This window comes from Trichomonascus vanleenenianus (assembly GCF_965637985.1).
Source record: "Trichomonascus vanleenenianus strain CLIB 3782 genome assembly, contig: TRVA0_039S, whole genome shotgun sequence".
Lineage (NCBI taxonomy): Eukaryota > Fungi > Ascomycota > Dipodascomycetes > Dipodascales > Trichomonascaceae > Blastobotrys > Blastobotrys vanleenenianus.
In genome coordinates this window covers 88217-100835 of record NW_027481848.1, presented here as the reverse complement: position 1 = coordinate 100835, position 12619 = coordinate 88217, and the positions used below count along the sequence as shown (strand labels likewise).

The window sequence follows — 12619 nt, the reverse complement described above, 5'->3', positions numbered from 1 at the left end:
TTTTTTTTAATTTTTCACGATAAGCCGCACCGCCGATCTGGTCGGATATCCGACGAAGCCCTAACAAAATAAGGGTTTCTGTTTTGGGAAATTGTCACGTGCATGGCGCGCACCTCACCCACTCACGCCGCGCCAATTGGGTGAATGACGTGTTGTTAACCAACTTAACTCCCAACCCGTAGAGTTAAGCGTGCAGCCTGGGGGGGCTCGCGTTGAAGAAAAAAAAAGTCGACTCTTCACCTGTTCTTGCTCTCCAACCAAAAGTTCACGACACACGACAGAGGTACGTCAGTTCGAAATTAGGTGAAAAACGACCTGTTGTTCTAACGAGAAGTTATAGAAAAAATGGCTCACGAAAACGTTTGGTACTCCCACCCACGAAACTACGGCAAGGGCTCCCGACAGTGGTATGTATAGAGATGCATTTTGATTGATCTATGGAAGGGAGACTAACTGTTGAATACAGCCGAATCACTGGCTCCCGAAACGCTGTTATCCGAAAGTACGGCCTTATGATCTGCCGACAGTCTTTCCGAGAGAAGGCTGCTGACATTGGTTTCCACAAGTACCGATAAACTATTTTGTATAGTCAAAAAAGTCTTTATAATTTATCGTTTTTAACCAGGCGTTTGACGAATTATTCGTCCATTATGTTCATTTCTCGAATGGCTCGTTTTTTTATTCTGAGCTATGGTATCCAAGGAGTTTTTGTGACGGTTACCTTACTACTCCAACTATAGCGTAGAGATATATTCTAGTTACGGGGCTTAAGAGTTAAAAAGCTCGGCTATTGACTTCATAGCCCCATCATATGTTTGAGGAGATGCACTCAGCTCGTGCACACTCGGACTTGACGTAGACGTAGCAGGGCTAGCGTTATCTAGTAACCCCACAGCTGCCGCATTGGGGCTGGAGGAATTATGCCTAAGGTCTATACTACTGGTAGCAGTGCTGGCATCAGTCGAACACGCAGTAGTAGTAGATGGGACAGTTGGATGATGCGTAGTGGCGGGACGTGTAGCATTAGAAACGAATTCCAGGTCGCTGCGGTATAAGCTGTCGAATAGCTCAGTCAATTGCTTATGGTGAAGTGTCTCGAAATTCGATTCAATGCTGTGGTTAGTATTAGTAGCGGCAGCAGTGATAGCTGCCATCGGTGTAGTGGTTAGTTCAGTTTGCTCTTGTTGTGCGTGCGATTGGTCAGGTAAGTCTAAAGACACGACTCTAGGCATCTCCGGGATACCAAGCCCGTCCAGTAATAGGTCAGAGTTCCACCGGGGCATAAGAATTGGCGATGGCAGTTGCGGCGGAACCGGCGAAGGACTCCTGGGAACCTCTACGCCATTAATGGTGGTCAATGAACCCTGAGACGTGTCAGGACTGGGTTCAATTAGCTTGCCATAGCTGAAATCAATTAGCCCCAGCTTCACGGCGAACGACGACACCATCTGCCATATATTGCCCTTGTGGTCTCCCTTCGAACGATTGAGAACAAGCGTAATGAGCCTAAATGCAAGCTTGAGCTCTTCCGCACAGAGTGGACCAAACTCCGCGGGGTCCTGCCTTGAAGCCGTATACAATGCGTCCAGAGCAGACACCAAGAAATGGTTGTACTGAATCTGGCAGGAAGTGTACAAATCGGTCTCAAAGTAAAGCCTACCCAGCTCCTGGACACATTCCCGTGCAAAATTGACCACTTCCAAAGTACATGTCTGGTTTGCTTCCCCGTAGATACGCATGAACATTAGATTGTTCTTAAGGAACAGCACAGACTTGAGCTTTCGTGAATCGTAAGGAGTCGACTGGCCCGACAGAGGGTCTCTGACATTCAGCTCCGGAGGCAGCGACTTGATAAACTTGCACATCATCTCCTCGTACTTCTTGAGCTCGCTTATGTCGCTTATTTTCTTGACCTTTCCGGCAATCTGGCTGTAGTAGATCATATAGTTGAGATGCATCGCCCGGTAGAGGTCGTTTTCAGTCGGTTCAACCATTTCAAAGTATCGTGGCATTTTCTGATCCACAACATCATCGTTAATGACACAGGGTCGCTTAACATAGAAAGAGACTCTTCGGTCCAAACAGTATACACACCAGAACACCTGTCTTGCCCGTTCTCTTTCCACACGGCTGCTGTATTTTGAGTCCACTTCCTTCGCGCTATGCAGCCCAAGTTCCATCGCAACATTCGAGGCATATCCGAGGATTCTGTACCCTACTATGCCTCGATCCGAGTGGAAATTGAACTCGTGGATCATGATCATCGCAACCACCAGGTTCAGGTCAGCCTCTCCGCAGAAATACCTAGGCAGAAGGGTCTTCAGCGAGGACTCATACAGCTTGATTCCTTCTACAATAAACGTCTCAGAGATACAGCTGCCGATGGCGACTGCAAGCCGGGTAGCGACGTACATAAATGACTTGGAGTCACGCTCATTTGGGTTAGTCCCATGCTGTCTCCATACATTATGGTACATTTGGAGCAGCTCACCCTCCCGGAACAGGGGGTACATCGAGTTCAGCTCGCTATCGTAGACCTCTATCAGTCGTTTACCTTGTAGGTAAGGGATCCCTTCGAAAGGCGAGTCGGCTGCATGCTCAGCATGCTCTCTGGAGAGTCGTGGCTCTGGCTTTTGGTCTTCTGAGCCTTTGTGAGTTGCGACAGCTCTTCGTCGTCTCTTGGATCCATTCTCTGGATAGACGCAGGAAAGCTTTAGATGCCCACAACGCTGGCACGGAGTCTGGCCGTTACATTTGATCTTGCGGCGCTTACACTCGTAGCAGGCACAGTTGACATATTTGGATCGCTTCTGGCGAGTCGCTTCCGTCTCCGGACTCATTATGTGCCTGAGATGTGTGGTGTGTATGAATGTTTGTCTGTACTAATCATGCACTTCGATACGGTATAGGTTCGGAGGCCGGCGGTTGTCGCTTCCGATCTCGCGCAGCCGTTTTAAGATATGACTAAAGCACAGCCGCACATGTCTCCACTGCGGGGTTACTGAAATCGTAAAGATCGACCCATGCATATTTTTTCATATACACTCGAAGTACTTACTGGTAGGACTTTATGTAGATATGCGGTGTATTTTATATATCTTACAGGACTTCACTTAGCAAAGTGAAAAATAATAATATTTCATTTCGCGCCTATTGCCGATATAGGTGTGGGGTAAATATGGAAGAACGTCTTAGGTGTGTATGATGATACAGCAGTAGTACACTTTACTACCAATATACAGTAGAAAGTTTAACTTCAAGGTCTTTATAAATTGAAAAGCTGTTTTTGAGTGGCTTAATACAGCTGGGGAGATCAAATTGTGCTATAAGGCATGCTACTAGGTATAGGTTTCGTTACACCGGTATTTTGAAATTTAGTGTACGAACACTACCGTTAACGTTAGATACTGGAATAACGTACAATAGGTAATGGTGCTATAATGATAGAATATCTAATTGATCGTGCCTCCTCTTTATGAGGCATAATGACCCCTCCTTCTGGAGTAAACGATTCTACTATTTTTGAAAAATACACTATAATATGTATTTTAGTGACGCTTCTGGCTTAGGGCCCCAACAAGACGTGAATAGATTATTATTACTCTTATCTAATTGATCAATTTACAGAAAAAATTTCAGCAGAAAATGTATTCTATATGTGATGATCCATTGTCAAATGCGAATTCCAACCGTACGGTGGGCAATATCGGGGTTGTTCCCTTAAAAGTGCCCTGAAAAGCGTGATCCAATCTCGTACCTTATTCAACGAAAAATTCCTGCTCTATCTAATGTCAGCTGGAATATAGTTCCAACCAGGATGTTCACATAGATATAAAGATGCTTTACTCGTAGTAATCGTCGAAGTAGTCATTATCCAAGTAGTTTCCCGTAAGAATATCATACTCGGCAGCATAGTCACGGCCAAATAAATCGTCCCCATAGTAGTCATCATTCAGCCCGCGCATTAGCATATCGAACTCTGCATCATGATGAAGGCCAAATAAAGAGTCGCAATCATCGTCGTCATACCACGGCTCTTTGCGTGATATGCCGAGATATACTTGCAGCTGCTTCAGATCAAAGACCCCTATTATCCTCTCCCTAAATTTCACCAAGCTTACAGATGTAGCATCATCACAAACGACAGTGAGATGTTCGAGGGACTTTTTAACCTCCAATATGGCCTGGAAGAGCTGATTGGTGAACTCTGGTCCTTTATAGTTGAACGTTTTCAGCCCTGCAGCATTCTTCAGATCCACGCACGCGAGAATCGAGGCCATTTCGTTTTCTTCTTCCTCTTCATCTTCTGGTTCACTTGAATCGGGGGGATCAAGAACTGGAAGCATGTAGTTGTCCGTGATATAGAGGGACTCCGTTCCTGGCGGTATCTTGAGTACTGGACTTGGCGAATATTCACCATGCTGGTTAGTAAGATGAATGCATTTAAGCGTATCCGGAATCCAATGCGATTGAAACCAATTAAAATCGGTCTCTATCGCCAATGTAATCAAGTCCGGGCATCTTGAGGGCAAGTCAATCCATTTAATAGGAACTTTATCGCTTGTCCCTGAGAGCGGAAGCAGAGGATTCGCCGTTCCAATGCTGTAGCGCTTACGGAAGTAGAGCTCTCTAATTTTCATGTCGTCGATTTCAATGTAATCGTTATCTTCAACTTCATCGGGGTAGGGTTCAGAAACTGTCAAACCCAGACAAAACTCGGCCGTGGATTTCCATTTGTTCAGCATCCTCTGGAAAGCTCGGAACCTCTTCCTAGCAAAAGGTGCATTATAGCTTACCTTGATCGTGTTCACTCGCCTAAACAATTCAGGCATAACTTCAAACGCCTCCTCGGCCATTTCATCAGATACGTCATTTTTGTGGGCATAGTAAATATGCAATTCAATGGTATTTCCAAGCGCTTTCTGGAATTTCAAATCTGATCTCAATTCTATCAGTTGTTCGTAAGTGAGCGTCATAAACGTCCTGCCCTTCAATTCTTCGCGATCGAAGTCGTCAAGTGATATGTACTCAGATTTGATTGCTCCATCATGACGCTGAATTTCGTCTTCCGCTTCTTCTTCTCGTAGCGCATCGCCGAACGTTAACATTGGGTGGTTATAGAACCGTAGTGGTCTAACAACCACCTTTCTCCAGATGAGTCTCTCACATAGATAATTCCAATGATTTGACACTTTCCTGGCTTCAAGCAACTCAGGCCCTAGCAAGTCAAGTACCTGGTCACTAATTTCGACCGGGAGACGCTTTAGGAAGTCAACCTTTTTCTTTAGGCTAACAGCCTTTTTCTTCACAGCTTTTCTCTTCATACCGCATATATTAGTGAAGTTGATGATGCCTGCAATGTACAGGTTTGGTGTTGTAACGGGAGATGCAGGTGGCGGCTCAGACATGTCTCACCACAATTGTACTACGTACGGCTGGACCTTGGTGCCTGAAAAAGCATTCTCTTGAGAAGATTCAGCCAATACTGCGAGAAGTAAGCTGTTTGGCACAAAGAGGTGGCTAGTAATTCTCCAAGACAACCCGTAGATATGAATACTTATCCAGCAAAGAATCATTGCCAAACGCCAATGAAGGATCTGGAATTTTCAATTCAGGTGGACTGCTTTCTGGCCACTAAGTGCCCAGTTCGGGATTGATGCATTACTTTACAGCGGTATACTATAAAATAGTTAATCAATTGTGTATTCGACTGTTCTCGTCAGTCATTATTATTTAATAATGATCTGGCTTTAGATAAATCCACAATATACAAAATGCTCCCTTCTGTAAAAGAAGGCTTTATCCATGATCTTCTTTGCTCTACCCATTCGGACCTATGATTACATTGGAGTTGCATGCAGGACAGTTTTGGACACCCTCGAAGAAAAGCAGCAATGTGGCTTTCTTCAAGTTTCAATTCAGAGGGCACGTCATTCTGTAGGAACATATCATCTGGTAGGGGCATATCATCTGGTAGGGGCATATCATCTGGTAGGAGCATATCATCATCTGATAGCAGCATATCAAAATCTGGTAGGAGCATATCATCAACTGGTAAGGGCATATAATCATCTGGTAGGGGCATTGCATTGTCATCTAAACCCAGTTGTAGCAATCGTAGCTTAGGCAGGAAAATGAATTTTTGGCTAGTGAAAGATTCCCTGTCAAATACAGTCAAGGGTAGTCTCAGCTGCTTTAGACCGGTACCTACAAGGGCCAACTCTTGAAACTTATGTGTGCTTTGGCGTGTAGCCTTTGTGAAGTGGATAGTGAGGCATTCTAGAGTGCACTTAACTTGCAATATGACTTGCACAAGTTGATCGGAGATGTCGCGCCCTTTATAGTGTAACTCTCTAAGCTGGGTGACCAGTGTCAGGTCCATGCAGGAAAGAATTGACTCTTGGGGGTCGTGGTGGATCCATTTAGACGTAAAAAGGTCCGAAATGGAAAGACATTCCATTTTACATGGTGCCTTAATTTATTCGCCTGCAATGAGTCCTGCTTGGCCGCCACTTAGGTGAAGCCGTCTCAGTGCTTCTGATATCCAAGGGGGCCGAAAAAACAAGTTGTAACCAGACTCGATCGATAACGTTGCCAACTCACTCAAAGTAGAGAGCTCTTCCCATTTAACCGGTATCCTATGATGTGTCATTGATAGCGGTAGCGGGTATTCTCTAAGCGGTTTAGGACATTTGAAAAGGCTCAATTCTCTAATCTTCATGCCAGCGATATCTATGAAAGCGGGATTCACAACGCCGGCAATTACTGTCAAGCCTAGGCCAAATTCGGCAATGTGCTTCCACGAGTTTAACATTTTCTGAAATGCGAGAAACATGCTGTTGTGAGGACCTGAGTAGTAACTAACGTTGACCCTATTGAGTAGCCTAAAGAGCTTAGTTATGACTTCAAACACGCTTTCATCATATTGATTCCGCAAATGAGGGTTATAATATATATCCAGTTCCTTGGTAAGGAATTGGAAAGGCCAGTTTGATGCGAGCTCTTTTAGCCTCTCGGGGTTTGGTAACATAAACATCTCCCCTTTTAAATATTCAGGGCACAATGCATCAAAATCCGTTCCAGGTCGTAAGTAGTATCCTACAGGAACGTCGGACCAGTTGCTTGGCACAATGGCTACTTTTCTCCAAACTAGCCTTTCGCACAAATCGTTCCAATTCCTTGAAACCAGCCTCAGCTTGCGCCATTGTTGAGGGTGCAGGAGGCCAAGAATATTATAGCTGATCTCATCAGGGAGACTCCTCAGGAAGTCCATTTTTATTTCCATGAGTCGTGCGAAAAAGGTTGAAGTAGTGGCCAGAGGTAGTTTTTTAATTTAAATATAAGATTCGATTGCGGTGCGACACTCATCGCACGGCTGACCTATTCGTTATCAGTGAAGCATATGGGCTACCGTGCTAAGTTATTGCAATACCGGTACGTTACTCTCAATGCTATTACTTTAAATATTAATAACTAGTATAATAGATTGAATATTGCTATTTTAGAATAACAATAAAAGAACTTGTAGCATGGGTGCTGTTTGATATCTATAGCCTACGTCGAGCTATATTAAAGCGATTATTTAACTTTGGCAGGCAGGACCTTGCCCTCGACGGTTCCGAAACCAACGTGGTGCCCGGCCTGTCCCGCAATCGCCGAAATAATCACAGTATCACCATCCTCAAGGAATTTCCTACTAGTGTTGGAAGAAATCGAGACCAGCTCCTTCCCTCCCTTGGACATCTCTAGCAGGGAGCCGAAAGAACTGGAATCAGTGCCTGAAATAGTACCCGACGCAATGAGGTCACCAGTGTTGAGATTGCATCCAGTAACAGTGTGGTGTGCGAGCATCTGCGGGAAGGAATAGAGCATGTTCTCGCTGGATCCTCGACTAATTACAGCGGTATCGCCATCGGCAGCTATTTTTTGTTAGTAACACACCAAATAATGAAGTAGGATAACTTACTCTTAAGGGCAACAGAAAGGTTCAGCTTAAAGACCGAGTCCTTCTTCTTTTCCTGGAGATATGGAAGAATATCTCGCTTCTCCTCTGGACGCTCCAAAGGCACAGTAGCGAACGGTGCTAGCGCATCGTGAAGAACAACCCAAGCAGAGATGGAAGTTCCAAAGTTCTTAGCAGTGAATGGCCCGAGAGGAACGTACTCCCACGCCTGAATGTCACGCGCACTCCAGTCGTTCATCAGAACGTAGCCAAAGATATGGTCTTCAGCAGAATTGACATCAATTGGATCGCCTAGTTTGTTTGGAGTAGACACGAATGCCGCAAGCTCCAGCTCGAAATCGAGACGCTTGCATGGCGAATACACTGGCTTCTTAGCTGTCGGATCTGGCAGAATTTGTCCACATGGACGGTGGATGTTGGTGCCAGAGACGACTACAGAGCTGGCCCGCCCATGATAACCCACTGGCAGGTGGTAGTAGTTTGGATTCAACGCGTTCTCCGGGCCCCTAAACAGAACACCGCAATTGAACGCGTGGTTTTTTCCAACGTAAAAGTCGGTATAGTCACCAATTTTTAGTGGGAGCTTCATTTTCACCTGATCCAGCTCACTGAGCGCCAGTCTTCTCAGGTCGTCATTAGCCTCCAACAGGTCCTTAAACTCGCCATCTTTGGTGAAGAGCTTCTGAAGGAACTCTCTAACAGCATTGTGGGCTTTCCTTCCGAGAGCCGCAAAGGCATTGAGGGTCTCGAAGCCAAAAACCGAGGCATCGATCTTCAAACCGTCAAAAACCCCGGCCTCGGCGAGGGCCTTGAGGTCCACCACGGTGTCGCCGACCCGGGTCACGGGCCGACCGACCCCGTCAATTCCGGCCGCAATGCCAAACGGAATGTTATCCAGCGAGAACGGGCTCTCTGGCGTAAATTTAATCCACGAACTCATCTCTATCTATCCTTTTCTTGGCTGGTTTCGTTTGTCGCTGGAAAATGAGCTTTATACAGTCCCGCCAGCAAGGGTTCTCCGTGCCATTGCGGGGAATGGCCGATCCCGCCGATAGCCATGGAGACACGGCTGTGCACAGCCCCTCCGTGCGCATTGCATGGCATCACCAAAAATGCCGAGTCTCCGCGTAGTAACAGGGTAGGAGGCCGACACGCCGCTTCCGCTATTGTGGAGCAAGGAGAAGAAATAAGGAGGGGAAGCTGTACCTGGTGGTTGGGTTATAAGGGATTGTGGAGAACGATCCCGGATCTAGACGGTGTATTGGAAAAATGGTCGTTAAGCTGGAAAACAAGGTTGCTTTGGTTACTGGCGGGAGCGCCGGGCTAGGAGCGGCCATCGTAGAGGCCCTAGCGGCTAAGGGGTGTCACTTAGTGATCAATTACAGCTCGTCGCAGGAGCGGGCTGAGGTGCTGGCCAAGGCAGTTGCAGAAAAGTACGGCGTCAAGGCAGTAGCCAAAAGAGGGGACGTGTCTTCCCAGGAGGTCTGCGAGGCGCTGGTCGAAGAGACGGTAAAGGAGATGGGGCAGGTCGATCTCGTGGTAAGCAATGCCGGATGGACGCGGTTCATTCCATTCTCCGATATCGACGATATTACCCCAGAGGAGTAAGTCATCAAAAAAAGCTGTAGAAATTCATAAAGGTGGCTAACAATTGGGTAGCTTGGATAAGTGCTTTGGGGTGAACGTTAAGGCCCATTTCTACTTGTTTAGGAGTTTGACGAAACACGTCGGGCCTGAAGGTGCGTCGTTCATCGTCACATCGTCGATTGCTGGGATCAAACAGGAGGGGTCTAGCATCCCATACGGTGTCTCGAAGGCCGGACTGAATCAACTGGTCAAGTGCTTAGCAAAGGCAGGCACCGGGATAAGGATCAACGCCATCTGCCCTGGGCTGCTTAAGACTGAGGTGAGTTATATTCCAATTGTAGAGGGGGTGCATGGATCAGCTAATTTTATGATGATGTATAGTGGGGCATGAAGTTTGGAGAAGAGCAAGTCCAGGCTCGAGAGAAGACGTTCCCGTTGCAGCGATGTGCTACGCTGGAGGACACCGCAGCTATGTTCGTAGCTTTGGCGGAGAATACTAGCATGACCGGGGGGCTTATCTCCGTAGATAGTGGTCAAATAGTTCTTTAACCAACTTTTCCAGTACTATGACTAGTCAAGTACATAATACATACAATACATATGTAGTTTGTTTACTACGTAATACAGAACTTGTTTACTACGTAATACCGTACATAACTTGGTGTCTAGTACATATGTAACACATACAGTTAGTGAACGGCCCCATGGGGTAGACCCCGTCTGGGGTAGAGATGAGGGGCACTCCCTATAGGTGCTACGTATTATCAAATGAGCGGCATTGATTGGTCTCCACCAATGCCTAATTCGATCTGCTGGTATACTTGCTTTGGTTATTTTTTTGGTTCGGTAGTCAGCGGAACTGTAGTTCAAAGTGGCTTGGCCTCCACAGTGGTGGCTGTTACTCCACAGTGGCGTATATATAAAGTTCATAATCGAGCCACGTTCGGCAAATAAACACTATTCATATCCATTTGGTTAATCACCCATATTGAATATTTAAACAGCCTATTATTTATATATCCATTTGGAAGACCTATTGAATCATTTATCAAAAAGGCTAGTTTACGGATACCAAAATGCTAAAGGATAAGGCTGCCGCGATTGCGGCACACGCTCGCGACAACCCAGTGGCTACTGCAGTCGTGATGCCGCTCATAGCCCTGCTCGCCTACTTTTTAATCAACGAAGTAGTCCGCCGCCAGGCCAGAATCAAAGGCTTTTCTGGGCCCACCAATTGGCCCATCATTGGCAACCTCTGGGCGTTTAGATTCAATGCCGCAGAGACCTACCGCAAATGGTCCGAAAAATACGGCCCCGTCTATCAGATTCAGCTGGGCAATATCCCCGTAATCGTCGTCAACACGGCAGAGTACGCTAGCAAAGTATTCATCACCAACTCCCACGCCACTATCTCGCGACCTACGTTCTACACCTTCCATAAAGTCGTTTCCACTACCGCCGGAACTACCATTGGAACCACCCCGTACTCTGAAAGTCTTAAACGGCGGCGTAAGGCGGCGGCTACAGCCCTCAACCGACCGGCGGTACAGTCCTACGTCCCCCATATCGACCTCGAAACCAAAGAGTTCATCGAATGGGCTCTGGATATTGGCGAAAGGGGAAAAAAGCCATTCAACCCGGGCCCCCTTGCGGCTCAGCTCTCGCTCAACCTCAGTCTTACGCTCAACTGGGGCACTCGAACCGACAAGCCCAACGACCCGCTCATCAAGGAAATCACCGAAGTCGAAGAGTACGTCTCCAAGTTCCGATCCACCACTGGAAACCTCCAAGACTACGTCCCCATTCTGCGATACAATCCGTTCAGCGGCCACTCGAAGCTCGCCGTAGAAATGCGAGAACGTCGAGATCGGTACCTCAGGAAGCTCAATAAGGAGCTTGACGAACGCATTGCCAACAAGACCTATACCCCTTGCATCCAGGCTAACGTTTTGCTCGATCCAGAGGCCAAGCTGAATGCCGAGGAGCTCATGTCCATCAGCCTCACCATGCTGTCCGCCGGCCTGGATACCATCACTACTGCCCTCTGCTGGGGCTGCGCCATCCTCGCTGACCGCCCAGACATCCAGGAGAAGGCCTACTCTGAGATCCGCAAGATGTTCACCGAAGACGAGATTCTGTGCGACCCCGTAGAGGACCACAAGTGCAAGTACGTAGCGGCTCTAGTGCGAGAGGTACTGAGAGTCTACAACCCATTGCGGCTCTCCCTGCCCAAGTGCGCTGAGGAGGACTTCTACATTGACGGGAAACTCGTCCCCAAGGGGACCACCCTCTTCCTCAATTCTTGGGCGTGCAACATGGACCCGGCGCTGTACCCAGAACCACACGAGTTCCGCCCAGAGAGGTTCGTCGAGAAGCCGTCAACGCCTATCTTCACTTATGGCTACGGCACCCGTATGTGTGCTGGCTTCATGCTTGGCAATCGTGAGCTTTACCTGCTCTTCATGCGGATGATCTCTTGTTTCAAGATCGAGAAGGTCGAAGAAATGGACATGGACCCACTAACTGGCACTCTCGATCCGGCTGGCCTGGTTTCGCTGCCCCACCCGTACAAAGTGCGATTCGTCCCGCGAGACCTGCCTCGTCTTGAGAAGGCTCTGGCCGAGTATACCCCAGTCGCGTCTGGCTGATTTATGCATATCCGAAATTTACGAATTCTCTACTACAGCCGGTTTACTTGGGGGCCAGCCCCCAAACCCCCGTAGCTCCGCTTCGCGGAGATTTATTTGACCACTATAGCATTGCTCTGAATGTCCACTCAATGCTCTAGTTTAAATATTTAATCAATTCCGGTAGTCTATATTTACAGAAATATGCTTGAAGACTGATAGCATAGGTAAGCTCTCTACAGTACTGGAGTCTTTCATGTACTTCTCACTTGCTGACTAGTCATACACTGTAGTACTATTCTAATGAGCCGTGATTGCTTGTACTACGATTTTGCTATATAAAACACATAATCGTTTACATTCTTATATTGAATAACTATGTACCTCTATTTGAAACCTCATGTACCTAAGTTAGTCCTTCTAGGATCTAACTTCTTTAATC

The 12619-nt window shown here is 47.0% G+C and overlaps 8 protein-coding genes across 8 annotated transcripts; 3 read left to right on the top strand and 5 right to left on the bottom strand.

Annotated features, from left to right (window-relative positions):
* Nucleotides 1-266: 266 nt before the first annotated feature.
* On the top strand, nt 267-575 carry RPS29A (small ribosomal subunit protein uS14A; the record flags this gene model as incomplete). The annotated part of the gene is made up of 3 exons (XM_076686541.1): nt 267-283; nt 341-407; nt 467-575. Exons 2-3 carry the CDS (start codon nt 346-348, stop codon nt 573-575), a joined length of 171 nt encoding a protein of 56 aa, XP_076539256.1. The 5' UTR covers nt 267-283; nt 341-345.
* A 192-nt stretch (nt 576-767) lies between these two features.
* Nucleotides 768-2840, bottom strand: TRVA0_039S01156 (uncharacterized protein; the record flags this gene model as incomplete). The annotated part of the gene is made up of 1 exon (XM_076686540.1): nt 768-2840. The coding sequence occupies one exon, from the start codon at nt 2838-2840 to the stop codon at nt 768-770; it is 2073 nt and encodes a 690-aa protein (XP_076539255.1).
* A 1002-nt stretch (nt 2841-3842) lies between these two features.
* On the bottom strand, nt 3843-5408 carry TRVA0_039S01134 (uncharacterized protein; the record flags this gene model as incomplete). The annotated part of the gene is made up of 1 exon (XM_076686539.1): nt 3843-5408. One exon carries the CDS (start codon nt 5406-5408, stop codon nt 3843-3845), a length of 1566 nt encoding a protein of 521 aa, XP_076539254.1.
* A 311-nt stretch (nt 5409-5719) lies between these two features.
* Nucleotides 5720-6460, bottom strand: TRVA0_039S01112 (uncharacterized protein; the record flags this gene model as incomplete). The annotated part of the gene is made up of 1 exon (XM_076686538.1): nt 5720-6460. The coding sequence occupies one exon, from the start codon at nt 6458-6460 to the stop codon at nt 5720-5722; it is 741 nt and encodes a 246-aa protein (XP_076539253.1).
* Nucleotides 6461-6478: 18 nt separating this feature from the next.
* TRVA0_039S01090 (F-box protein) lies at nt 6479-7285 on the bottom strand (the record flags this gene model as incomplete). Its single annotated transcript, XM_076686537.1, has 1 exon — nt 6479-7285. The coding sequence occupies one exon, from the start codon at nt 7283-7285 to the stop codon at nt 6479-6481; it is 807 nt and encodes a 268-aa protein (XP_076539252.1).
* Nucleotides 7286-7578: 293 nt separating this feature from the next.
* TRVA0_039S01068 (uncharacterized protein) lies at nt 7579-8903 on the bottom strand (the record flags this gene model as incomplete). The annotated part of the gene is made up of 2 exons (XM_076686536.1): nt 7579-7919; nt 7967-8903. The coding sequence occupies 2 exons, from the start codon at nt 8901-8903 to the stop codon at nt 7579-7581; spliced, it is 1278 nt and encodes a 425-aa protein (XP_076539251.1).
* A 329-nt stretch (nt 8904-9232) lies between these two features.
* Nucleotides 9233-10099, top strand: TRVA0_039S01046 (SDR family NAD(P)-dependent oxidoreductase; the record flags this gene model as incomplete). The annotated part of the gene is made up of 3 exons (XM_076686535.1): nt 9233-9567; nt 9623-9869; nt 9932-10099. The coding sequence occupies 3 exons, from the start codon at nt 9233-9235 to the stop codon at nt 10097-10099; spliced, it is 750 nt and encodes a 249-aa protein (XP_076539250.1).
* A 527-nt stretch (nt 10100-10626) lies between these two features.
* TRVA0_039S01024 (uncharacterized protein) lies at nt 10627-12198 on the top strand (the record flags this gene model as incomplete). The annotated part of the gene is made up of 1 exon (XM_076686534.1): nt 10627-12198. One exon carries the CDS (start codon nt 10627-10629, stop codon nt 12196-12198), a length of 1572 nt encoding a protein of 523 aa, XP_076539249.1.
* Between the last annotated feature and the right edge of the window lie 421 nt (nt 12199-12619).